Source organism: Anser anser, assembly GCF_964211835.1.
Source record: "Anser anser genome assembly, chromosome: 2".
NCBI lineage: Eukaryota > Metazoa > Chordata > Aves > Anseriformes > Anatidae > Anser > Anser anser.
Genome location: NC_139721.1, coordinates 93,720,825 through 93,746,049, shown reverse-complemented (window position 1 = coordinate 93,746,049; position 25,225 = coordinate 93,720,825). Strand labels below are relative to the sequence as shown.

The 25,225-nt window shown below is 40.3% G+C and overlaps 2 protein-coding genes across 9 annotated transcripts; one reads left to right on the top strand and one right to left on the bottom strand.

Annotated features, from left to right (window-relative positions):
- Positions 1-25: 25 nt before the first annotated feature.
- TRIP13 (thyroid hormone receptor interactor 13) lies at positions 26-15,930 on the top strand. 5 transcript variants are annotated; one of them, XM_083824267.1, is made up of 15 exons: positions 27-166; positions 444-546; positions 1,516-1,693; positions 2,276-2,441; positions 3,233-3,362; positions 5,170-5,225; positions 7,922-8,012; positions 9,602-9,674; positions 10,522-10,585; positions 10,858-10,944; positions 11,727-11,833; positions 12,910-13,063; positions 13,250-13,362; positions 14,556-14,625; positions 15,169-15,930. In XM_083824267.1, exons 2-15 carry the CDS (start codon positions 519-521, stop codon positions 15,262-15,264), a joined length of 1,413 nt encoding a protein of 470 aa, XP_083680393.1. In that variant the 5' UTR covers positions 27-166; positions 444-518; the 3' UTR covers positions 15,265-15,930. The 5 variants fall into 5 exon arrangements, with proteins under 5 accessions (XP_083680397.1, XP_083680393.1, XP_083680395.1 ...); XM_083824269.1 differs by lacking the exon at positions 1,516-1,693 and having other exon boundaries at positions 444-498; XM_083824268.1 differs by lacking the exon at positions 1,516-1,693.
- Positions 15,166-24,255, bottom strand: LOC310894318 (uncharacterized protein). 4 transcript variants are annotated; one of them, XM_083824280.1, is made up of 4 exons: positions 23,627-24,250; positions 22,783-22,919; positions 21,281-21,479; positions 15,166-16,209 (listed from the first exon to the last, which is right to left on the bottom strand). In XM_083824280.1, exons 1-4 carry the CDS (start codon positions 23,821-23,823, stop codon positions 16,107-16,109), a joined length of 636 nt encoding a protein of 211 aa, XP_083680406.1. In that variant the 5' UTR covers positions 23,824-24,250; the 3' UTR covers positions 15,166-16,106. The 4 variants fall into 4 exon arrangements, 1 of the variants encoding a protein (XP_083680406.1); XR_014579803.1 differs by lacking the exon at positions 15,166-16,209 and having other exon boundaries at positions 16,219-21,479; positions 22,788-24,255; XR_014579804.1 differs by lacking the exons at positions 15,166-16,209; positions 22,783-22,919 and having other exon boundaries at positions 16,219-21,479; positions 23,627-24,255.
- Positions 24,256-25,225: the final 970 nt, after the last annotated feature.

The window sequence follows — 25,225 nt, the reverse complement described above, 5'->3', positions numbered from 1 at the left end:
GTTTTCTTCTTCTTTGAGTACGCTGCTGTTTGTGTGGAAGAAGTGCAGCCCTCACAGCGGTCTGCTCGCGGAGGGGCTAGAGAAGCTGCTTAGTCCTCCTGCTCCCCTTGCGAACTCGTATTCCCTGCCTGCAGCGCACCGTTTTCGGGGCCCCGCCTGACGTGAGGTGATTTCCTTTCCCCGCTTGTAACGCTAGCCAAGGGAGGAGGAGGCCGTTCGCGCGCATGCCTGCGCTCGCGACGTGCCTTATGTCCCCTGGCCGGTGCCGGCATCTGCCGAAAGACGGAAGGGAAGTGCTGGTGACTGTGGGTGCTGGTCACCGCGGTGGGCTGGGGGACACATGGTTGGGGCACAGTGTTCCCGTGCGAGGAAGGGCTGTTGGTGCCGCTGGTCGTATAATGGTCGCTAAAAGTCTGCTTCTTGTTCTTGGTGCTTTCCCTTAGGAGTGAGAAGGATGGACGAAACTGCTGGGGATTTGAAACAAGAGCTGCCAAACATGTGCGATAACGTTCAAATACATGTGGAAGTTCATCAGAATTCAGTCAGGTCTCTCTTGCCCTTTAGTCTCTGGCAACCTATAGTGAATTTTTAGTTCGAATCATAGTAGTGGAAAAAGCATGTGCACATAAAAACAGTAAAGGAACACTGAAATGGAATGAACTATGTTGGAAAGGATCTCTGGAAATTGTCTCTTTCCAGCTTACTACTGAAGGCAGGGCCAATTAGATCAGATTATACAGGGACTTGGTTAATCATATTTTGAGATTACACAGTCTCTCTTGACATCTGATCCAGTGTTTGACCCACTGCCCTCATGCTGGGAAGAACATTTTCTTATCTGATTGGAACTTTGCTTGCCACAGCTTGTGTCTGTTGCCTTTTGTCATTGTGCTGTGCACCTACAAGAGTCTTGCTTTGTGTTCTCTTTACACAACCATGAGTTTCCCCACAGCTGAGAGAGCTGGAGGTTGAACAAACCCATTTCTCCTAGCTTTTCTCTGTGTATGTGATCAAGTCTTACAGTTGTGTTGGTGGCCATCATTTGGACTTGCTCCAGTATATATATCTCTTTTACAAGTAGAGCCCAAAACTAGACACTGTATCTAGATGCGGTCTCACAGACAGCCAATGAGAAGGAAAGAATCTCTTCCCTTAATATTTAGTCTGTACTCTTGGTAGCACAACCTTTTAAAATAAGGTTGGCCTTCTTTGTGGCAGGTGTATACCACTGACTCACTACCAACTTGTTGCCCCCTAGTGCCTACACGTCTTTTTGTGCAAAGCTGCTTTTCATCTATTTGGCCTCTGTTCTGTACTGCTGTCTAGGTGATAGGTACGGAGGCAGAATTTCACATTTACTTTTGTTGAACTTCAAGAGGTTCATGCCAAACCATTACGTCAGCCTGCAGAAGTCTCTATCTGAATGGCAGCCTTGATCTCTTGCATATTGATAGTCCTTCCTGCTCTGGTGTCACTCATAAAGTTGTTTCAGCTGCATTCTATCCTGTTGTCCAGGGTGTTATCGAAGATGTGAAAACAGTGTTGGTCCTAATTCCCTCACCCCCTTCCTGCCTCACATACTTACTTGCAGCTTCACTTGGACTACTAATTGTTCTGAGCAGGACAGTCCAACCACCTTGTTATCCATTCATCCACTCCTTATCTTACTAATTTGGCTATCAGGATACTATGGGTGAGTATGTTGAAGGTCTTGTAAAGGTCAAGGTGTAAAATATCCACTATCATCAGGCTTGAAAAGACAAGATACTGCATTGAAGTTGCAAACTTAAGTTAACATCTTTCTAGAATCTTAAAAAGCTATGCCTTTTCCCTTAGTTTTACTGGAGTTCTTCATATAGCACCCAGAGGTATCAGTTGTCCTTAGGAGTGAAAGCATAACTGAGTTTCCAAGCTAACTAAGCTCAGTCTAGTAGCTTAGCTATGAGTTTCACTATTGTTCCTGATGATACACAGTCAGCATAACTGATTTCTGTTCTTGAAAGCTTTTAGTTTTGTCATTCCAGGTCCCTTGATATGACTGCAAGCAGATCAAGTACTCTTCCCTCGCCTGTGCCTTTAATGCAAAAGTATCAAACTCGTTGCTTGTGCAAACAAACTGAATTTGATAATTTGTTTCTGTTATAGTGGTGGGTGTTTGTTTGTTTTTAAATGGAGGCTGTTTTCTGTGTAGGCTTAGTTTATTAAATAAAGCATTCTGATATTAGTTGCCTTATAAATGTCAGTGCCATAAATAATGCTATTTCTTTCTTATTAGCACGGCAAAGAAAGAAGATATCAGGATGAGTGTCCTAAAACTGTTGAACAGACATAACATCGTGTTCGGTGATTACAAGTGGACAGAGTTTGATGATGGTTTCCTTAACAGCAATGTGCAGTCTGTGTCAGTTGTGGATACAGAGCTGCAACTAAAAGAAAGACAGGTATTTACAATCAAGAATGTACAGCCTTGTTAATAAGTATGTGAAATAGTAGGTAGACTTGTGATAGTCTAAACAAGGTCATATTCCATAAGCAAGGTCTGTAGGAAGAGTATCTTTTACTAGACCAACAGGTATAAATGGGAAAAAGTAGCTATGTTTTTGGGCTTACACCCCATAGCAGGAAGAAACAATAGTCTTCAAAGCTGAATGCCAGCTGAGTACTGTAACTTTATGTTCTAATTCACTTTGAAGTGAGAAATATCATAGAATCGTGGAATCATAGAATGGTTTGGGTCGGAAGCAGCCCTTAACGACCATCTGGTTCCAATCCTCCTGCCGTGGGCAGGGACACCTTCTTCTAGACCAGGCTTCTCAAAGACCTATCCAGCCTGACCTTTAATACTTCCCAGGATGAAATATCCACAGCTTCTCTGGGCAACCTGTTTCAGTGCCTCACCACCCTCTGAGTAAAGAATTTCTTCTTAGTTTAAAGCTGTTACTCCTTGTCCTAACACTACACCCTCTGATAAAGAATCCCTCTCCAGCTTTCCTATAAGACACTCTTAGGTACTGGAAGGCCATTATAAGGTCTCCCTGGAGCCTTCTCTTCTCCAGGCTGAACAAACCCAACATCTTCAGCCTGTCTTCATAGCAGAGGTGCTCCAGCCCTCATCATCCTCACGGCCCTCTGGACTTTCTCGAACAAGTCCATGTACTTACGTTGAACACAGTATGAACGCAGCTGAACACAGTAATACGATTTATTAAAGGTCTTTTTATGTCTATTCTAGCCTATTGACTTGAGCAAAAGCAGTCTTTCCATTCACATTTTTCATCTGAATGAAGAAGGGCCAAGCTCTGAAAACCTGGAAGAAGATAATGAGGATATCGTTGCAGCTAACCACTGGGTGCTACCTGCAGGTACCCACCCATCTGATAATTCTGGAAGGTCCAGAGAAATTATAGTGAAAAAAAATCTTGGAAAGGCTAAAAGTGTTTATAGGGCTACCATTTAAAGGTATTATGTGTATCAACTGTAATAACTTTTTCCTTTGTGGGTGGAGCCAATATATAAGGCCTTTCTTTTTTATGGTTTTGACTGAGCTACAGGTGGTTCCACAAAATATCAATTCTGCAATATTTGTGGTTGGAAGTCACTGATCTTATGAAATAAATCCTGAAAACGTATAGTCAAAATCAGCATGCAAATCTTTAACCCTACAGGCAGCATTCCAAACTTTTATTTGAATACCTGCAAGAAACTCATAACTTTAAATATTGGCTTTCCAGAGCCCACTACAGGCTTCCAGCCTCCAAGACAGCGATGCTCTTAAATTTTCAGACTTCAGTGTCTGTACAAAAGCCTTACCGGAAACACAACAAAACAGGCACAGGAATGGAAGTGACTTTGAACTCGATTCTTTGTAGGTGTCTGATTCTTTCATCTGTTGCTTTTCTTTTTTTTTTTTTTCCCCCTGTGAAAATTGATATTTAATGTAATTTTAGTGTGCTTTCTAGACGCCTGTATCGAAAACCAGGTAGTCCGGGGAAAAAAACTGAGCTTTTAAATAAATAATACTATCCTGAATTTCTTTTGAGAACTTAATACAGCTGTTCATAGTTACATACTATCAACCTATTGCAATGAAAATCACAGCAAGTTTTTGTTTAGATATGTAGTCATCCTAATACTGTTGGTGCTATTGTCAGTGACTATATCATGTTTTCAGTAAACTTGCAGATTACTTTTCTCTGTCCCTAAAGAAAATAATTTTTCTAGAGAGAGAAATGTGAAGCTTACTTCACATGTACGAAGTATGCTTTTCCCCTAGATAGGAACAAACAAGCTGAAGAGATCTAGAGTCCTCAAAGTGTTTTCTGGAAAGAAGAATAAGGCCTTCCTCTGCAACAAAGCATGGCCTGCCTTTTAGTGCTGCCTAATGCTTGGGGAAGTTGCCTTCTGTATCTGGAAAGAGAAGTACAACTGTGAGCTTTAGTTCGAGGAGTGATTCTGTGACATTTCTTGCTCCTTTTATGTTGTGGATAGCCAAAGTATTCAGAACATTTCTCTTTGGGAAGAATTCTGTCTGGTACTTTGACATAATTCTCATATTATTGTGGTTTATAATTCATCACGGTCGTCTTTGCTTTCTTCTGCTGTAAGGTAGAAGCTAACTGCTAGAAATGATTGATACTCCAAAATCACAACTTTAATTTTTTATACATTATTCAACTACACGCTTCTTTATTTTCTTCCTTTATATGCTCATGTAAAATAAATAGCTGAGCGTAACTTTGGGAGTAGAACCTTCTCCCAGCCCAACTTTTCGCAGCTCTTTACCTTTGGAAAATATAGCCAGCTACCTCTCCAGTTCAGGATGGAAAAAATATTTGAATAGACAAAATTAAATACTGACTTTTTTTCTTTCTTGTTAAGGTTTTATAGAAAACTGATAGAAGGTTGAAGAAGATTAATTTCTGCTCACAATTATTCAAGGAACTACAAGCTGTAAAACTACTCAATTTGTCTGTTAAAAAGTAGAGTTTGTTTTTTGAGAAAAATCATACATGTATTTTTTTCCATATACTTTCATTGTTCTCATAGCTCTGTTCTTGATCCTTAATTTTAGTTGAGAATAATTTGAAAATTGCTTTGCACTGCAATGATAGATTACAAGTTCTCGGATTCATTTACCTTAAACAGGTGTGTAATGTATTGCTTCCACAGCTGAATTCCATGGCCTTTGGGAAAGTCTTATATATGACACTGAAGTAAAATCACACGTAAGTTGAAAATTAATAACAATTAAAATCGCTTGAGGAGAAGTAAGAGTTGAAGTGTAGCCTGTTTGAAGTTGCTGCATCCTTTGGAAAAGTTATTTGGAAATAACAAACTTGAGAAAGAACTCTTATGTCTGCTTATTACAATTCTACTTTATGAAGGGTAGTATAGTGTTAGCCATTTTGTAAAGCTTTACATTGTTGTCAAAATTTCTATGTAATTTTTGGTACTTCCATGCTTTTCTGATGTATGCTTAACAAAGGAAGATGGAGCTGATGTTTTGAGGTTAAACATCATATCTCAAGAGGTGTATGAGTAGGTATGACTGTGAAGTCTGCTTTGCAAAAAAAAATCTCAGTTTCCATGTTAAAAGCTTCAGTGAAGGCTATTCCACAAATTAGAATTAATTTCTTCAGATATGTTAGCTTATTTAAAACAAAACAAAACAGGTAAAATCAGAAGTTTAACCTCTGGAGGTGTTGTTTTGGTAGCTACTTACAAATTCTTAGAATAATTTCACTTTTGCTTTAGACATGTTCAGCAGCCTGCCTTGAAGAAAGTAATTGATGTTCTCTGCAATGGAGTAGAAATTCACTTAATTATAACACTGCACCTTTTTAAAAGGCTGATTAATCATATGCTTTCCTAGAAGGGGAGAAGAAAATGGGTGGAAAAATTAACTCCAAAGAGGCCTAGAAAAATGTCTGCTGCATTCTTTGAAATCAGTTCTGTTTTCTGAAGGTCCTAAGAGATCTGTTGTGTAATAGGTGTGAGTTTTTTAATGATAAGGAAATTTGGTGGCTTGCTATCACTAAAAGAGAACAGTGTTTCTCTCAGCTGTATTCTCAGTGCTTCCCTTCTACTGGCATTCTTGTTACCCTTGCAGTTAACTAATTGAGGAAACACAATCACAAAACGTCCAGCTTATTGTGTGATGGGCTGATTGCCACCTGGTATTGTCCCAGGAATTGGTTCAGTGTGACTTCAGCCAATGGTCATGCAACAAAACTGGTAGGTGCAGCTAGGTGGAGGAAAATGGGAGTTGGTCTGTGTGCTTCTGGCAGCAGCGAGACGATTGGTTTAGTGGTAATGTAAATCTGCAATGTTACTGTTCATACAAATGCGCATTGAATGATTTGACTAGAGTGAGTGCACTCCCGTTCGAGTGCTGGTAAGGGATCCAGAAGAAACAAAACTGTTCCATGGGGTCATTTTCTAGCTTGAAAATTCTGTGCTTTCATTAGAGGTTGTGATGATAACTCCAAGAGTTTGTAGAACTGTAACCTGAAATTAAATTGTGATGTGAGTAAAAGTCACAAGTGATTCAGTTGCTCTTATGACAGCATTTCATAAGTTGTTTATTATGCCTATTTAAAAGAAAAAAATGCTTCTATGTCAAGTTTTTGGCCACACGTAACTAATTTACTGGCTTGTTTATAACACCATAGATACAGTATTTTCACTTAAAGGTTTATAATCATAAACTCTGTAACAAAGCAAAACATTCTAGTACTTGTTCATTTGTAAGGTAAACATCAATTAACATATCAGTGTTTGTCTGATTTATGGAACTGCTTTCCAAATCATCTGTGAAATGACAAGACTACATAGACTTATTGATGTAATAAATACCTGTGAGTAGAACACTGACTGTAAGTGTATGTTGGTAGAAAGGGAAGTGCTAGCTTTTAATGACTAAAACTGGAACTAGTTAACTTCTGTAAAAGTTGCTGTGATGAATGGTCACTTAAACTATGGAACTGGCTGGTTATGGTTGGACTTTGCAGACTCTGAAATGGTTCCTGTTAAGTTTTTAAATATTACTTTGACAGAGTGATGCTATTGGCAAATATGCTGAGTGAAGTTCAGGGTGTTTTTTGTTGTGTTTTGTTTTGTTTTGTTTCTGCTCCTTAATTGCTCCATTCTGTGGTATGGGTTACTTCAGGAATACTATTTATTGTCTTATTTATGTTAAATGGAGCACAATACAGGTAATGATAATAGAAAATAAAATGATATCAGGTGTTAGAGGTAATAATCAGTATACATTCACACCTCAGGTTCATATTCATTTCATGGAAAGAGTTCTCTACTGGCTTACTCTAGATAATGAAGTAATTTTGTATTTAGAAATAAGCATTCAAGGAAGGTACATGCAACTTTGCTTTTTTGGAACCTACAAACCAATCTACACATTACTTACAGCAGCTGATACAAATGCTTCAGTAGAAAGTAACTAAATGTGACAGTAAATGCTTTGTTTGATGGGTAGACTACAGCAGACTAAACAGATGTGTACTTGTAATAAAAGTTAAACAGAAACTGATTCTCTGACCCTCTGTGCTTGGGCAGCTCGTGAATTAAGCACACACTAGAAGTGGGAGAGTAGACAATGAAAATAATTTAACTTCCATAAAAGCATTTAATTTATTCATGTAAAAGGTCTAGACTCCATTTGTGCTCAGTAAATGCTATTCTTTTTCCCGAGGGCAGGGAGGAAATGAATTTCGAACCTTCGCAGAAGGAAACTGGGACTTGGTCTGAGAGACTTAAACCCAGTTATTTTTGTTGTTGTTGTTTTTGTTTTGTTTTTGTTTGAGTACATGATAGAGATGACTAGGAGACTGTCCATTTGTATTTGCTGATACATCTCTAATTTGTGTCTTTTTTCTCCCCCCCAACCCCGGTCTTCAATTAGTTACTTGATTATGTGACAACAACATTACTGTTTTCTGACAGAAATGTTGACAGCAACCTGATATCATGGAACAGAGTTGTTCTGCTGCATGGTAAGAATTATCTGTCTTAAAACAAGTTGATTCATTGGCCATCTGTTTATACTTTCCTTCTGAAGAACTTGTATAGCGCTTCTTATGTTTAGCAAAATTATATACGTGTTCTTGTGTTATAGCAGCTGTGCTTTTGGAAGCATTATAATGCAGTACAAATTTAGATGAAAAGTAATGTCATAATCAAATCAGTATTCACATTTACTAGGTTTTGCAGGAACTTTATTGTTGATGCATTATAAATTTTATAGTTCATGTTTTTAATTTTCATTTTTAAGTGATATTACTGCTTTTGTATAAAGTGTGAAAAATGTTGTAGCTACTGAGCACATTAGGAACCAGTTTAGTTACAGTTCTTCCGCAATATTAAAATTCATTAATGATGGCTTTCTTACGAATACTTTTGAGGAAACTGCAAAATTGATCCAAGTATTCTATTATTAACAGTGTATTCTGTTGTCCAGTGTAAAGGCAGTACCCTCACTTATTTCGTTAGCACTATTTCATTTAAGTTGTAGTGTTCAATCACTCCTATTTTACTGTGGAAGTTATACCATAAATGAGATGGACATCAACTGAATTCATTTTGTTGCAAATTGCAGCATGTTATTGATTAATTGCAATTTTGTCATCCAGAATGGTATTCAAAAAACTAAAGGTCATAGTGGAAATGTTTGTTATGAGTGTATTTGTTATGAATCCACTTAAGTTATAATATTTAATGCATCTAGTTCAATGAACTATTTAATGAACTTTGTTTGGAAAGCTATTTATTTTAGACTGTTGACAATATATCTATAATAGATATATTTAATTTTGGTAATGAGCTCTTTATTGTGATCACAATGAAGTTAATACTGGGAAATCTAAAACTCTTGTAGTGCAAAATACAACATTTATGATATAATGGTGGTACTGACTCTGAATGGAAGTACTGTCAGTTGGTTGCTGTCATCCATTTGTTTAGCATCCACAAATCAATCTCCATACATTCATGTTCTGTTTAAATATGTTTGTCTGTTTGGAGAAAATCTGTATGGCTCTTTTATAGGGCCTCAAGCTATATCCAAAAAGTTTGTCCTGTAGCATACTTCCTAAGATGCTCTGGGCTACCCCAGTGTGTAGATTCTGGTAAAGTGAACAGCTGTTCAAACTGGGCATAATCGATTTCTGTTTTTGCATGTTAGAAGGGTATGTTTTAGGAAGGTAAAAGTTTAAGCAAAGCACAAATTTTTTGAGAATGATAATAAGCATAAGCCTTGCTAGGGTGAAACACTTTTCTCTTGTAGAGTTTGATTATTTTAATTCTATGGTGTCTGTGTACAAGCTGTTATACATATCATATATATAGCATATTATACATAATCATAATTTACAACATAAAAATTAAAAGCTGACAACAGAGCACAGCTCTAAAATTGTAGTGAGTAAGCAAACTTCTCAAAAGACCCTGATGTTCCCAATCCTGTCTGCTGTAATTCTACAATTAGTGTTGTAATGAAATACAGTAATTAAAAAGATGTTAGGTGTCATTAACTATCTGTTGCAGATTCTGTGTAACATATTGTATGAATTTGATTTGAATTCAGGCCCTCCTGGAACTGGTAAAACCTCTCTCTGTAAAGCATTGGCTCAGAAGCTGACAATACGATTGTCGTACAGGTGATCTTTTTGGAATTTCTTCACTTTATTGTTTTTAAATGTTCTTTTTTAATAGCCCAAAGATGTTTAATACTTGATTTCAAGTAACTGGTGCCAAGCGCTAAGGTTTGTAGCTCTAGCCTGGCAGTAAAATTAATCTGATATAAAAAAGAGACTAGCTATGGTGTTATAAATCCTTTTAAAATGTCTAATTATTTGAGCCAAGTTACAAAAACCAAATTCAAGTGGCAGTATTGTCATTTCTTTGTGCTCGTATTGTACATTTGTGAAGAATAAAGGATCACAGGTTATTATGCCTGCTATTTGAATCTTCATGATTAATAAAACTTGTTTTTAGTAGGTAGTAATTTTGGTGCCAGTTTGTTTCATACTTGAATTGTCTGAATGCCACAGTCAGCAGAGGTCAGTCTATATATCAGACAAGTAGAGGAGTTAATCGTAAACTTCTTTGCAATGAATAGCTAAATAAAAAAGCTTCACATGGTAAATAAGCTTCATGCTTTTATACATGTTCTTACTTGCTATACTAAACAAAATCTTACAAGAATGATGCCATTAACATGGAAACAGTTTCCTAAACTATGTGGAAATAGCAACCAAAACTGTTCTAATGAAGGAATCCTGATAGCAATTTAATGTGAAAAATTCTAGTGCGACATGTTTCTGGAAGTTATAATTAAAAACAAAACAGGTGTTATGTTTTTAGAACTAAGTAATTTAAAGTACTAAAATTCATAAAATTCCAGGCTTGAAATGGAGAGAGTGAGACTTATGGGAGTTACTGATATCACTGACTTTTATTTACAATGCAACAGAATTGATGCTTCTTTTTCCCTTCCTAATTTAGGTATAAGTATGGACAGTTAATCGAGATAAACAGCCATAGCCTTTTCTCTAAATGGTTTTCTGAGGTAGGTATTGATGTAGCTTATTAAGTAGACTCTGTTTTATTATAAACTACACTGTAATCTGTTGAGTTTGGTTCATAAAATAAGTTTTTGCACCAGAAGTTATTCAGGATACTTAATGTGTTCGAAAACACTTAAATAGAAGCTATGGTAGTGTCTTACTTAAAAGAACAATAATAAAAAGCCTACAGAGTTTTCCATTCTTAAATTTGGAAAGACTTGGAAAGTGATATGGTATGGGATGAGTTAAACATACGTATATGGTCTCTTTCTAGAGTGGCAAGCTTGTAACCAAGATGTTCCAGAAGATTCAAGAGTTAATTGATGACAAAGATGCTCTTGTATTTGTACTGATCGATGAGGTATGATTCTAATAGTATTGATGTACGTTAAAACTTAGCAGAAAGTAAATTATGGGTAGGAAAGTGTGATAATACTCAAAGTGTAATAAAATCATATTTAGGCTTTTTTTCTTTTTAATAAGTTACGTAATTTTGCGCAGAGGAGTAAATTTTAATCTCAACTGGCAGATTTGAGAGATTTGGGAAGGACACAATGTGATTTAACAGACAAATTCCAGTTGAAAATTAAGCAAAACCTTTTTGATGCCATTTACCTTGCTGCTGTGTCTTTATAATTTGAATATTGTTTTAAGCTTCTAAATAGCCTGGATTTGTATTAACAGTGCTCTTACTAGAATTGTAAAGTTCTAAAAAGAATTAATTTGATTTCAGTTAATTGTCTCATTTCTCTGCACGGTCTTGTACACATAAGCAAGTTAATACATAAGTACTTTATTAGCTTTCTTATATTGGAGTTCCTGTGGGGAAGCTTGTTTTAAATTTGATTTATTTGTTTTGCTCTTTTTATTTCCCAGAAATTAAATTACTGAAAACAGTAATTTTTCATTTACTTAATTTACTGAAGACAGACCTTGCTGTCTGAACAGGGATTTCACTTATTACATTTTGCTTCCTTGACATTCTTTTCTCTCTCTCCCTAAATTCGTACTTAAAAAAAGATTTTGAAGGCGAAATTTCAGATACTATTCTCAAGAACCTGGAGATGTATTGTATTATTTGCCATAATTCCAGATATGCAATATTTTGCGTGGGTGGTTTTTTTGTTTGTTTTGGATTTGTAGGTGGAAAGCCTCACAGCAGCTCGCAGTGCCTTCAAGGCAGGCACGGAGCCTTCAGATGCTATTCGTGTGGTGAATGCTGTACTGACACAAATAGATCAGATTAAAAGGTAAATTTACGTTACTACAACAGCGAAAGGTAACTGGCAACTTCATGATTTCTGCTAAATCTTAATTCCCAGTTAGAATACTAATCCTAATTGGTTAATGAACTATTATTCATTAATGGTGCTAATTATGAAAAGTAATTAGAGTAATCCACTAAAATATTTTGCATGTGAATAGGTGAACAAATGTGGATTTGATAATCTACAGATAATATAATCCCATTAAGGCTGGGGAGAGATATAGCACAGATGGTCATAGTAACTGCTTCGGAGGGATAAGAATAAGATCAATGAGGAATGCATTCATCAGTAACAGCTCCTAGATGTTAGTCTCAAGCAGATGTGTACAACATTTGGCTTAGAATCAATCACTAATGGTACTTGCTCCACTTCACGTGCTGGATTTAGTGCAGCATATCTCTTGTTTTTTTCTTGCCACTTCCCTCACTTCTTGGGCATATTTGGCTCTGTTTGGAGAAAGAAAGGTGCCCTGGTATTTTTGGTCCTGTCTTGCTGCTAATTAAAAGCAAGTGGCTTATTCAGCCATACAGTTCACAGGCTTCATCTAAATATAGCTGTGATTAAAATTTTTGTTTCAGTATTTGTTAGAGTGAGTTGGTACCTCAGTTGAAGCTCATTCTAACATCATACACAGTAGAATGTATCACATTAGCAGTTAAACTAAATACTTTCTACTGAATTGAAATTGAGAACATAGATAAAAGATTCAAATTTACAAGCCTTTGTTTTGTAAAACTATTCATGGCAGAAACTATACTGGTAGACTCTCTTCATAATAAATAGTTCTATCACTAATAGTTATATCACTTCTAAAATAAGGTTAAAAACTATGGATGCTTGAGAAATAGCTGAAAGAAAGAGACAATGCATTGAAATAGATTGGTGATAACTGACTTGAGAGCATTGTATCATTTAATGTAATTGCTAGCTGACAAAAGTGATGTGACTGCTTGTTGCATGAGATGGCTTGAGTTGTAAGAAGAATGGCATCAATTTGCCAGTGCCAAGAGGAGATAATTCTTGAGCATGTGACCTAAAAATCTGCTTTTATCTTGAAGGTATCCCAATGTAGTTATCCTGACTACTTCAAATATTACGGAGAAAATTGACATGGCCTTTGTAGACAGGGCTGACATAAAGCAATATATTGGCCCTCCATCCACTGCAGCAATATTCAGAATATATCTTTCTTGCTTGGAAGAGCTGATGAAGGTAATATTTTGAAAGCAGAACTGTAAAACATTATATTTTAATAAAGTTAATATTTTCATCAACCTTCCTAAATAACAAAACCACAAAAAAATGATTCCTTCTCTGTATTTCCACTCTTACTGTAGAATTTAATTATGAATGTATTTTTAAGGCTTCATACAACAGTGTGTAACTTTTTTTTTCTAGTGTCAAATAATATACCCTAGACAGCAGCTCTTGACGCTCAGAGAGTTAGAGATGATTGGCTTCGTAGAAAATAATGTGTCAAGGTTAAGCCTTGTACTAAAAGAAATCTCAAGGTAATATTTTTTGAAATTCTACTTGATATATATATAAAAGAGTTGTGGAATTATGTCTCAAAATAATTTAATTAGATAATAGCTGGATTTCTGAAATGTCTCAGTTGTGGTTTTTTTTGTTTGTTTATTTTTTAATATTGTTGGGGTTAGTAAAAAAAAAAAAAAAAAAAACTTCCAGCAGAAAGTAAGTGGAAGCAATCAGGATTGGCAAACATTTTTTGGCCTCAAACCTGGCTTGACTTAGTGCTGCTTCTGGTTTCTGCTCTGCCCTTTAAAGTTCTTTAAATTGCTGCCTGAATTAATGAGATGCCTGAGGTTTCGGTGGATATTGTGAATTGTAATGCAGTTTATTGGAAATAGCCTTGGCCTTATTTCCTGCCAAGAAAGTGTCTCTGAATACCTTGCAAGGTAATACCTTGCTACTAGGTAGTAAGATTTAAGTGGCCAGAAAAAAAAGGGAATGAAGTGTAAGTGGAGAGTGTTAGTTATCTGAGTATGCTAGTAAAGCAAATGTTTTCTCTACAGCATAGCAATTCTTGAAACAATAAAACTATATTCACAATATCAAGCAATATTTTTTTCCAAAGTGCTGGTCTCTATGAACAAAGTAAAATAACATTCAAGTCAAAAAAGTGTTTTATTGTTGTTGTTCTTCCCCTTTCCATTCCTGAAGTATGTGTAATTTCTACTTAAATTGGGTTCTACATACACAGAGGGATGCTAGGAGGAGACTGAGACATATATCAAGTAGGTGAAGTAGAATGTGTATGTAAATGATGGGAATCAATGGACTGCATTAGCAGTGAGGTCCAGCCTTCAAAATAAATTTATCAAGTCCTTCCAAGTGTGTATGGAAGGTTATATCTATACTATACACTTTCAGTGTAGACGTTCCCCCCCAAATTCATGAGATACATCACAGTGATGGGAAAAGCATGATGTAAGCTTTAGGCAGGCAAATAACGGATATTTCTCTATCCTTGTTTGCTTCTTTGTACCATGTGGCCTCCCACACATTTGTCTGTTCACGTCCAGCTTCTGCTAAAAAAGCCGCAATTGAGCTCCTTAATACTAGGTATTTTGATTTGAGTTTATTTAGAGGAACTTATGGGGCAAACACGAATAAAGGAAATTTCATCTTTTAAGAGTAGATAGGTAGCATTTAAGCAGTGCTTGTGTCTGTTTTATTATAGAAGAAGTGAAGGTCTTAGTGGCCGGGTCCTGAGAAAGCTTCCTTTCCTAGCACATGCACTTTATATTCAAGTAAGTCTATTCTACTCTGTATATCTTGTTTTGGGTTTGATTTGGAGACAGGTGGGAAGACATTTGGACACTAGCCTGAAGTAAAAGATTGGTCCTAAAACATTTTGCTAATCTAAAGGACACTCTTTCTACCAAGTTCTAGAATGAAACCCCCAGCCCATAATTTAAAAGGAGATCAAAGAAGACTGATTTCAGAACTAATATGTTGTGATAGAACACTAATATTTCTTCTCTGAGGCTTTGTTGCTGAAATAAAACCCTGTCACTTCATAAATAACGCATATTTGTTCGAACATTTGAAGTAAATCCACAGTAATATTGATTGACTCAGGACTTTGCATAGCTTGACTTTGACTGTAGAATGCTAGCTGGTTTAAAATAAAACTTCAGTTTTTTATTTTTTAGAATTTTGAGCATTTTGTAACATGGAAGTCAAATAGTTCCCTTTCAAATACTGTGCATTGTATGTAAATTTTTATGCATGCCTATTGCTGTGGTGGGTCTAACAGAATGTTTTTTTTTTTCTGTTTTGTTGTTCTCCAGTCCCCCAGTGTTACAATGAAAACATTTCTTCAGGCTCTTTCACTTGTAGTAGACAAGCAATTCGAAGAAAGAAGGAAACTTGCAGACTCTGTGTGATAGTTTAGTGTTTTATACTCTTCTGCATTATTACCTATGAAAAGTACATACTTCTTGCAAAGAAACTGTGCAGTTGTTATGCATATGTAAAACAGATCGTCAACACTTTAAAAAAGCTGGAATGCCTAATCTAGTTTTTTCAAAACATTCATTAATAAACAATTTTTACAGCACACTTTGCAAAAGCTTTATTTCAAATGCAGTGAGACAATTGGAAACTGACTTTCAGGAAGAGTTTTTACATTACTTGCAGTTATTAAAAGTGAGCAGACTTCCGTTCCTCATTTCTTAACTTTCTGTGCATGCATTGGTTCTTTTATTTCCAGTTTCTTTCAAATTTTAAAAGCAATAGAAATTCAGTCTTTGATGTGTGCACTAATGCACTGATAATAACTACTGAAATAATAATGAAACTAGAAAAGACCTGAAGTGCTCACTTGATAGCCCAGCCCTTTTATACTGGCATGTTTTTACCCTGACACTTAATATATCAAGTTTTTTTTTAATTTTTATTATTTACACCAGCTTCAAAAGTTTAAGCTCAAGAGATCATTTAACTGGATTTTTACAATACTGCTTTTCTGTGTTGCTGCAAATAGACCATCACTTGCTGAAAGGCAACTAAAATGTGCAACAAAGTTTCTTCAAAATGAATGAAGGTTCTTTTTTGTTTGCTTGGTTTGTTTTTTTTTTAATGTAGATATGACATCAAAGTTACAAATTGTCTGTGGGGTGGTAAATATTTTGTAGTGGAAAAAAAGAAAAACAAAAAACATGTATCCAGTCTCTAAAGGGCCAGAGACAACTTTTATGTAGTAATTACATATCCTATATAATACCGATTACAAAACTGACAATTCTTCATTTTCTTTTACAAGCATTTCATCTTCAGTCAGTTGAAAGAATGAAATGGAAGGGAGTTTCCAGATTAGCAGTTGAATTTTCCTTAAACGAAGATAAAATAGTGAGCTTTAAGTAGATGCTATGCAGTTAATGCACACCTCCTAACCATTAGTATTAGAAATATTCTAATGATGCTATGTTTCCTTACTTCTTTTATATCTTTTAAAGTCAATGTTACAGTATGCTTTCATGAGATGAAAGATTTGGTCATGAGCTGTTTTCACTGCCTCAAGATCCATATGTTCTTCTGACTTGGTATCAGTTTAGTGGTGATATTGGTGGTAGGGGGAAGGCTGGACCAGATGATCTTGGAGGTCTTTCCCAATCTTAATGATTATGATTCTATGATCTTACATATATAGATTGCTTCTAATTCTTAAAGACGCTACATGGCAAGTATGAATCCTTAAGTTTTAGCAGTCATCTAAATGCTGACTGAAACTCTCAAAAGTGAAAATGAGCAAGAGATGGCTGCAGTGAAAATATCCTCTTTAAAATGGTAATTTTAATGTATTGTAACAACTTACATCTTTAGACTTAGCCTTAGAGAAAGGGATATTATGGTGACGCAGTGAAAACTTAACAACCAAAGTTATTAAGCAGGTATTCTTTATTAAGAGTGCTGGGGGTGGGAGAGGGGAATCGTTATGCCTAACACACACACCAGGTTACTGGCAGTGTGCTTATATTAGTAGGACAAACTTCCCATAAGTCTCTTGCATATTCATCAGGTCTCTGAAGGATCATTAACATAGATTCTCACCCCTATTCGCATGCATACTGGAGTCCTTGGATGGTCCTCCAGCATACTCTGGGGGTTTTTTGTTGAAGGCCAGAAGTCTTCCTCGCTGCTAATCTTCTGACCTTTCCTGTCTTTGACAGACTTCAGCAGTCAAGCCAGTTCTTGCTGGTTCCATTATCTATGCATATAGTCTTTTACTCCCTTATCTTTGGGGTCATCCTGTCCTTGTGGTTAACATACAATTACAGTAGCTAAGACCTACAGAATCAACATCCTTTATCTTGTTCCCTGTCTCAATGGGATATAGAATGTTTCAAAAAATGCCTACAGAAGCACTGTAATTACAGAATTTTGATAAAAATAAGTTGTTTCAGAACTTGATTCAAAGTTGAAAAAGTTTACCCAACATGGCAGAAGTTACTTGGTATGGAAGTTTAAGCATCTCATTCACAGGGAGGTAGGTCTTGAAAAACCTAAGATCTATGTCGCTCTAAGTTTATGTGATGAAAACAAGGTTGCCTATGACTTCCACTATGCGTGCCTTTAAGGTGTGGTGAGGGAGGGCTGGGGAACTGTCAAAAGTGCACCAACAGCGTCCAGTGCCATTTGTTTTTGCTCCAGTGCTCTACTAAGAATTGCCTTTTTGTGAACACCAGGGGCAAGTGATGTTCCATGCAAAGCTAATGCGTCCCAGTACCTTCTGCTCTGCTCACAGAGCCTACATATGTCTTGTGTTGCCCTTAAATGACCCAGTCCTGTTTTCAGTGCTGTTGAGTGCCTGGCCACAGACCTGCAAAGAAATGTGCTCAGAGGAGCTGATTGCCTTAAGCAGAGCATGGTGGAGCTTAGGAGCATACTCGGAGGCCCCTAGTGTACATTCAAAAGCACTCCTAGGCAACTGGAGAGCACAGCAAGTTAGGTGGACATCCCAGTATGCCTCAGATGGCTCTTACAATACCTCTTAGGCACACTGAGAGGCACTTGGAAGGCCATGGAGCAGACGTTCAGAGGACATGGCAAAAATCACTGCAGAACACACTGATGTTGGAGGGGAGACAGTACAAGGCAGAACTCCCTGGTAAACCTCATCTGGTTTAACTGTTACCATAAAAGCTGGTTGAAGAAATTCTTTAAGACTCAATTTGGAGTTTTAGAAAGCAGACATTCTTTCATTCCAGCACCGGGCACACAGGGGATCATGCCACTTAGTGTGCGCGCTGAGCTGCTCAACTAGAAGGGTTATATGTAATCAGAATATATATATATATGCATTCGGTTTCCAAGAAATAATTAACAATCATACCGTTCCCCAGACCTCAAAATGTGTAAATGTCCCTGATGCATGCACAATTGTTTCTACTGGTGGTCTTTTGGGGTCTTCTGGTGTTCATTGGTAGTCTTCTTCACTATGTTTGCTGCTTGAACCCAGTCCTTGCCCATGTTCAGGTTATTTGGTTCTTTCTTATCTCATTGTTTCATTTTAGGTATGCATGCTGAGCTTAGTCATTCAAGTCATTAGTCATCCAAGGATACCATGAGTTCCTCACCTGATCTTCTTCCTCAACATCCTCAAAGTGAGTCATCTTGTCCTAACTTTAGAGACTTGTATCTCATTTTCTTCCAGATAAAGCTGACTAATTATTAAGTAAGGTAACATCAGGGATACAAAGGTTTTTAAACTTCCTTCTACCTAACTAAACACACTAAAGGTTTGACCTATCTGCTCACAAAGCAATTCAAATTTGGCTCCACTGATCTATCGGAGGAAACCATGTATCTTTTGTTCCTTGTCATGACAGCTCATCTCACGTTTAGAATCAGAGCCTATCCTGAGTTGAAAGGGACTCACATGGGTCATTAAGGCCAAATCCCAACTCCACACGGGGCAAACAATAGGCACAAAAAGAGACCGAAGAGCAGTGTGGCAAATGCTTGTTGCACACTTTTGTATCGCATTGTCCCTGAGCCCAACTGAGACACCAGTGCTGGGAAAGCTACGGCATTTAAGGCCAAGCGAATGCAGACAACTTACGGCAACTGGGAGGGCTAATGTGTCTGAGGGCATGCTGCTCTGTCTCTGGTTTGTCTTTTGCCCTGGCATCACAGCGCAAGGCCAAGCGAGCCTGCCAGAGGGCTGCCACTGGCATGGGCTCAGCCAGACGCTCTGTGCAAGAATGGCTGAGCCAGTGCCGTGGAAGAGCAGTAGCCATTGTCCAGCCATAGCTAGCACTCCCTGACAGAAATAGTCAAGCAACTCTAGGCTCCTAAAGCGAGGCACTGAGGCTCTTCGGTGCTAGGACCTGTACAGCACATGTGTGCCTACCTGCCTGTTCAAGAGGATGCTGGGGAAGGGAAGAAAAAGGTGTGTCGCTCCTCTCACCTGTACAGCAGTGCTCTGCCCTCTGCAAGGCACCAGGGATAAGCTGCAGGGTGCAACTTGCCTGCCACTGGACTCTGCATACAGCTGTGCATTCAACAGCGCAAAAGACTCCGAGGAATGTTGCTACACCATGTCCCACTGGAACAGCAGGTCTTTGCAACACTGCCTGAGCACCCGACTTGGTGCCACTGGGAACCCTACTGGTACACTGGTGCTGGACAAGCTGCTTCGTGGCACAGTAGACAAGCTCCAGCATGAGACAGGGAACAAGGGAAAGCATGTTGATCTTGTAGGTTTTAGCTCACACAGGGAGTATGTTGTATATCAACCACAAGGACAGGACTGAGGCAGGGAGCATGAGGACAGGACAACCCTAAAATAAGGGAAGAAAAGAGTTCATACACACAGATAATAGAACCAGCAAGAGCTGGCTTGGACTGCTGAAGTCTGTAAAAGAAAGGAAGGGTCAGAAGTTTAGCAGCGAGGAAGACTTCTGGCCTTCATCAGAAGACCACCAGAGTACCCCAGACAACCACCTAAGGACTCTAGTATGCATGTGAATTGGGGGTGGGAATCTATGTTAATGATCCCTCAGAGACTTGATGAATATGCAAGAGACTTATGGGGAAGTGAGATGAATATGTATATATCCCATTAATATAAGCACCCTTGCAGTAACCCTTGGTGTGTGTGTTAGGTGAAGCGATCCCCCACACACCTGGCGCTGTAATAAATAGCTGCCTAATAACTTCAGTTATTGAGTTTTCACTGTGTCAGCACTTGAACGTAGCCAGGAACGCTGCACGTTATGAGCTCAGCTGCTACTCCTGCACAGCCCCAAGTTTCTGTGTGTCTGTGTCTCTCTTTGTCTCTGGCCTTGTGTCCCCAGCTAGCCTGAAATCAAGAAGGTAAGTCCTGCTGTGCTCAGACAGCTCAGCAGAATCAGGTGCATGAAAAGATTGGTCATTTTAGCTCACCTAGCTTATCTCTCAATAAGCGTGCGCGTTACAGAGGACCAGCAGTAGGGTAGGCTGATCCCACAATTCCATATATTTCCATTTTGATGATAGTGTTTTTTCATATGCATATTACCTTTAATGAGCAAAGGCTTACTACGGGTCAGTCTAGAATCTTCCTTCAGCTGTTTTCCTCGTGCTTGCTTAATCTCTTGCGTTTGCTAGCTCAAGACTACCAGGATGCTTGTTTTCTTCAGCTCAGGAAGACAGAAGATGCTAGTGTGCATCCAAAGGTACTCTTGGACAACCAGGGAGCACAGCAAGTCAGGAAAACAACCTGCTGCACTTCAGATGGCTCTCACCTCCAGAACACACTAAAAGGCACTCAGAGGGCCATGGTGCAAGGCAGAAGTTACTCATGGATCACTTAGGTATCTTAGAGTCTTTAGAACTTCAAAAATAAACACAGTGATAGCAAACAGGCAGATTTCAGACTAGAAACTTGGCTTCTGTCAAGTACTTATATTGTTTGTTCTACTAGTACAAATATAAGGCTTACAGCCTTTTTTGGTTTTGTTTTTCTGAAAAGCAGATTTTATTTTCACAGCAATATGTACAAACAGTATTTCTCAAAATACACAGTTTTGAAAACAAGAGACTACATACCTGTCATAGATCAGTTCGCTGTGGTTTACTAACAGTTATAATATTGTTTCCAGCAAGCAGCAATACTGCATCACAGACTTCCTATGAATTGGACTGTTTGGTATAATTGTGCAGAATAGTATAACACATGAAAAAGAAATGCACAATTTACTATTGCTGTCACCCAAACGCTTTTGAAGTATACATAACCTTCCTGAAGTATTTTAAGTAGAAAAAAATGTTATTAAAAGCAAGTATGGCAAACCACGAACCTCAGGGAAATACTTCAAAATAGCTAACAACATTCTAATTTGAGGGGTTTTTAATACATCTTTTTTAATACATCTTTTTATTACAAGAAAAATGAGGTTGGAGGAGGGAAGCAGTTACCTCTGCGTGGACCACATGGCCAACGTTCTCCTCCGGGGCAGTGCTAGCCAGCAGCTGTTGTCAACAGACCTCCCTCTATGGACAACATTGTCCCTGGGAGTGCAGACTGGAGTTTTGAGTGGAGCGCCTGTTCTTGGTCTCTCAGAATCCAGGAACCGACAGGTAGCATTCTCCTTACTGGCCCCATTAAGCAGCATCTCTACAAGACAGAGATTTCCCTTGTGGTATGACAGTCAAGGATACAGGGAGTGCCGATACTACCCTTGCTCGACTTTGCTACTTGCCACTCATCTTCCTCCCAGTGCAAGCTCTAGCCTGTTTAGTGTTCCCTTCTTTCTGGAGACAGGAACACAGATGCACAGCAAAACTGGTAACCATCTTGCAAAACGCCCTGTTTTGCATTCAAACAGCATTTTCAAGTTGCAGCAACAATTTCGAGGCCCTGAACTTCCCCTGGGTTAGGAATGGTGCAATGTGCGCGAGACATACTCTTGCCGGGCTCGGGCTGAATGTGCATTAACCCAGCCCCTCAGCCAACCCCTAAATAAACCCCAAAGGCAACAAGTAACCCAACACCAATCTGAAACCCATGCCCTGACTAAAACTGTAAGCCAAAACTTATCCCAACCCCAAACCTGACCACGCAATAAACCCCAGAGGCAACGTTGTTCCCCCGACCCCAGAGGCAATGCTTGTCCGTCTGACCCAGAACCCGACCCCGCAATAAACCCCAGAGGCAACTCTTTTGACCCCCACCCCCCCACACACCCCGAGGCTATGCTTTTCACCCCTCCCAAGTCAATGCTTTTCACTTAACCCCAGAAGCAAGGCTTGTCTGTCTGACCCTGAACCTGATCCCTCAAAAAAGCCCAGAGGCAACGCTTTTCACCCAAACCCTCAATAAAAGCCAAGAGGCAACACCCGACCCCTCAATAAACCCCAGAGGCAACGCTTTTGACACCCCACCCCCCGAGACTATGCTTTTCACCCCCCCAAGGCAATGCTTTTCACTCAACCCCAGAGGCAACACTTTTGACCCCCCCCCCGAGGCAACGTGTTTTACCACGCCCCCCGAGGCAACGCTTTTGACACCCCTGCACCCCGAGGGGCAACGCTTTTGACCCCCCCCTCCCCCAGGCGCAACGCTTTTGACCCCCCCCCCCCCCCCCGCACGCAGCGCTTTTCAACCCCACCCCCTCCGTAAAACCCAGAAGCAACGCTGTTCACTCCCCCCCCCAAGCATGAGGAAATGCTTTCAACCCCCCCCCCCCCGGGGGCAACGCTTTTGACCCCTCCCTAACCAGAGGCAATGTTTTCCCCACCACCACCACCGAGGCAATGCTTTTCGACACCCCCCCCATAAACCCCAGAAGCAACGCTGTTCACCCTACCAAGATGCAATGCTTTTGACCCTCCTTCCCGGGAGCAACGGTTTTGACCACTCCCACACCGAGGCAACGCTTTTGGACACCCTGCCCCCCCCAAGAAACAATGCTGTTCACCTGACCCCAGTGACTTGCAGAAAACAGACTCCACAACCAGTAGGATTGGTGACTCTTCCTTGTCACTGTTGGTTGACCTCTTGTCTTTGCACAGACACAGTTGTTCCTTGGCTCCTCTCCACCTCCAGGACCAGTTTCTGCCAGTTTCGTAAGATAGGCTCACACTCTTATCAAGAGACTAACCTTGGTAAGGGGCCCAAGGCTTCTTTAATTAATCTGCACAATAGCTAGCAAAGACACTACGTATGATACACTAGTATAATACTGTCAGCGCTCTAACTCTACTTGATAAGATTCTCCTAACACCCTCTCTCCCTGGAGGCAACGTTTGCCTGCCCGACAGTGGCCACCAAAAAAGCCACCCCAAAGACACCCTAATTAAAAAGCAAGTTCATCAGGGACCTTTCCTGTGTCTCTTTCTTTAGAGCTCTGCAAGCTCTAGCCTATTTATTGTTCCCTTCTTTCCAGAGCCACAAGCACAGATGCACAGCAAAACAGGTGACCCTGTTGCTAAACGCCCTGTTTTACATTCCAACAGCATTTTCATATTGCAGCCATAATTTCAGAGCCCTGACGTTCCCTTGGGTTAGGAAGTGTGAAGCAAGCATGAGCTGAGCTCAGGCTAAATGTGCATGAACCCCAACCCTAACCCCATTTTGAAGCAAGGTCATCAGGGAGCTTTCCTGTGTCTCTCTCTTTACTGCCCAATTATGCTTGGGTACTTCCACCTGCTTCCTCAGGCAGAAGAAGTGAAGACTAATTTGGGGGATTTCTACAAGAAAAATGTGTCCTAGCTTTCCTGTTTTCTACAAGAAAAATGAGGTTGGAGGAGGGAAGCAGTTACCTCTGCGTGGACCACATGGCCAACGTTCTCCTCCGGGGCAGTGCTAGCCAGCAGCTGTTGTCAACAGACCTCCCTCTATGGACAACATTGTCCCTGGGAGTGCAGACTGGAGTTTTGAGTGGAGCGACTGTTCTTGGTCTCTGAGAATCCAGGAACCAACAGGTAGCATTCTCCTTACTGGCCCCATTAAGCAGCATCTCTCCAAGACAGAGATTTCCCTTGTGGTATGACAGTCAAGGATACAGGGAGTGCCGATACTACCATTGCTCGACTTTGCTACTTGCTACTCATCTTCCTCCCAGTGCAAACTCTAGCCTGTTTAGTGTTCCCTTCTTTCTGGAGACAGGAACACAGATGCACAGCAAAACAGATGACTGTCCTCCAAAGTACACTGTTTTGCATTCAAACGGCATTTCTAAATTGCAGTAACAATTTTGAGGCCTTGATCTTCCCCCTGTGTTAGGAAGTGTGAAGGAAGCATGAACTGAGCTCAGGCTAAATGTGCATTAACCCCACCCCCCTAACCCCTCCCCCAACCCCACAACCCCTGGGGTTAGGGGAGGAGTTGAGTGGGGGAGGAGATGGGAGGGGGGAGGAGTTGGGTAGGAGTTTGAAGGCAGGCAGAGGAGTTGGGGAGGAGGGAGGAATTGGGAGAGGAGTTGGGAGTGTGGGGGGCTTTGGGGGGAGAAGGAGTTGGGGGGAGGAGTAGGGGGAGGATTAGGGATGGGGTAGGAGCTGGGGGAGGAGTTGGGAGGCAGGGGGAGTTGGAATTGTTGGGGTAGGACTTTAAAGTGAGGGGGGCCGAGTTGGGGGTGCAGTTTGGGGAGGAGTTGGGAGGCCAGTGGGAGGAGGCATTGAGAGATGGGGAGGCGTTGAGGCACGAATTGGGGGAGGCGTTGGGGGAGGCGTTGGGGGTTGGGAAGGAGACACCCCGTCCCCCCCGAGGCTATGATTTTCACTGTTGAAAGTTCACTGGGGTTGTCCACAGGGGCACCCGCGGATTCCCAAAGGGGGTTGTCCACCGGAGCAGCCGGGTCATGCCGGGGTCACCTAGAGTTTGCACTGGGGCACCTGGGGGGTCCCATAGGCGGTCACCAGGAGGTTCTACACGGGAGTACGAGGTTCACTTCGGAGGTCACCGGTGGGTGTTAACTGGTGCCTCGGGGCGGGGGGGGGATGTCCAAATACTGTCAGTCAGGTTTGTACTCCGGGGCACTGGGGGGTCACCAGGAGGTTGTTCGCAGGAGCACCAGGTTCACTTGGGTGGTCACCTGGGCTGTGCACTGGGGCATTTGGGGGTCCGAATACTGTCACTTGGGGATGACCTCCAGGGCACCCAAAGGCGCTCACCAGGAGGTTATACACGGGAGTACGAGGTTCACGCCGGAGGTCACCGGTGGCTGTTAACTGGTGCATCGGGGGGGTCGAAATACTGTCAATCAGGGTTGTACTCCGGGGCACTGGGGGGTTCACCAGGAGGTTGTTCGCGGTAGCACCAGGTTCACTTGGGAGGTCACCTGGGCTGTGCACTGGGGCATCTGGGGTTGCAAATACTGTCACCGGAGTTATCCTCCGGGGCACCTGGGGGGGGGTTGGTCC

Coding starts and splice junctions, on each gene's coding strand:
- LOC310894318 (XM_083824280.1), bottom strand. CDS start 23,823: ATGCTGCTTAATGGGGCCAGTAAGGAGAATGCTACCTGTTGGTTCCTG. Junction 22,920..23,626: donor GCCATGTGGTCCACGCAGAG/GTAACTGCTTCC, acceptor CGAAACTGGCAG/AAACTGGTCCTGGAGGTGGA. Junction 16,210..21,280: donor GCCATGTGGTCCACGCAGAG/GTAACTGCTTCC, acceptor TCTTCGTTTAAG/GAAAATTCAACTGCTAATCT.
- TRIP13 (XM_083824267.1), top strand. CDS start 519: ATGTGGAAGTTCATCAGAATTCAGTCAG. Junction 3,363..5,169: donor CCACTGGGTGCTACCTGCAG/GTACCCACCCAT, acceptor TTGCTTCCACAG/CTGAATTCCATGGCCTTTGG. Junction 10,945..11,726: donor TATTTGTACTGATCGATGAG/GTATGATTCTAA, acceptor TTGGATTTGTAG/GTGGAAAGCCTCACAGCAGC.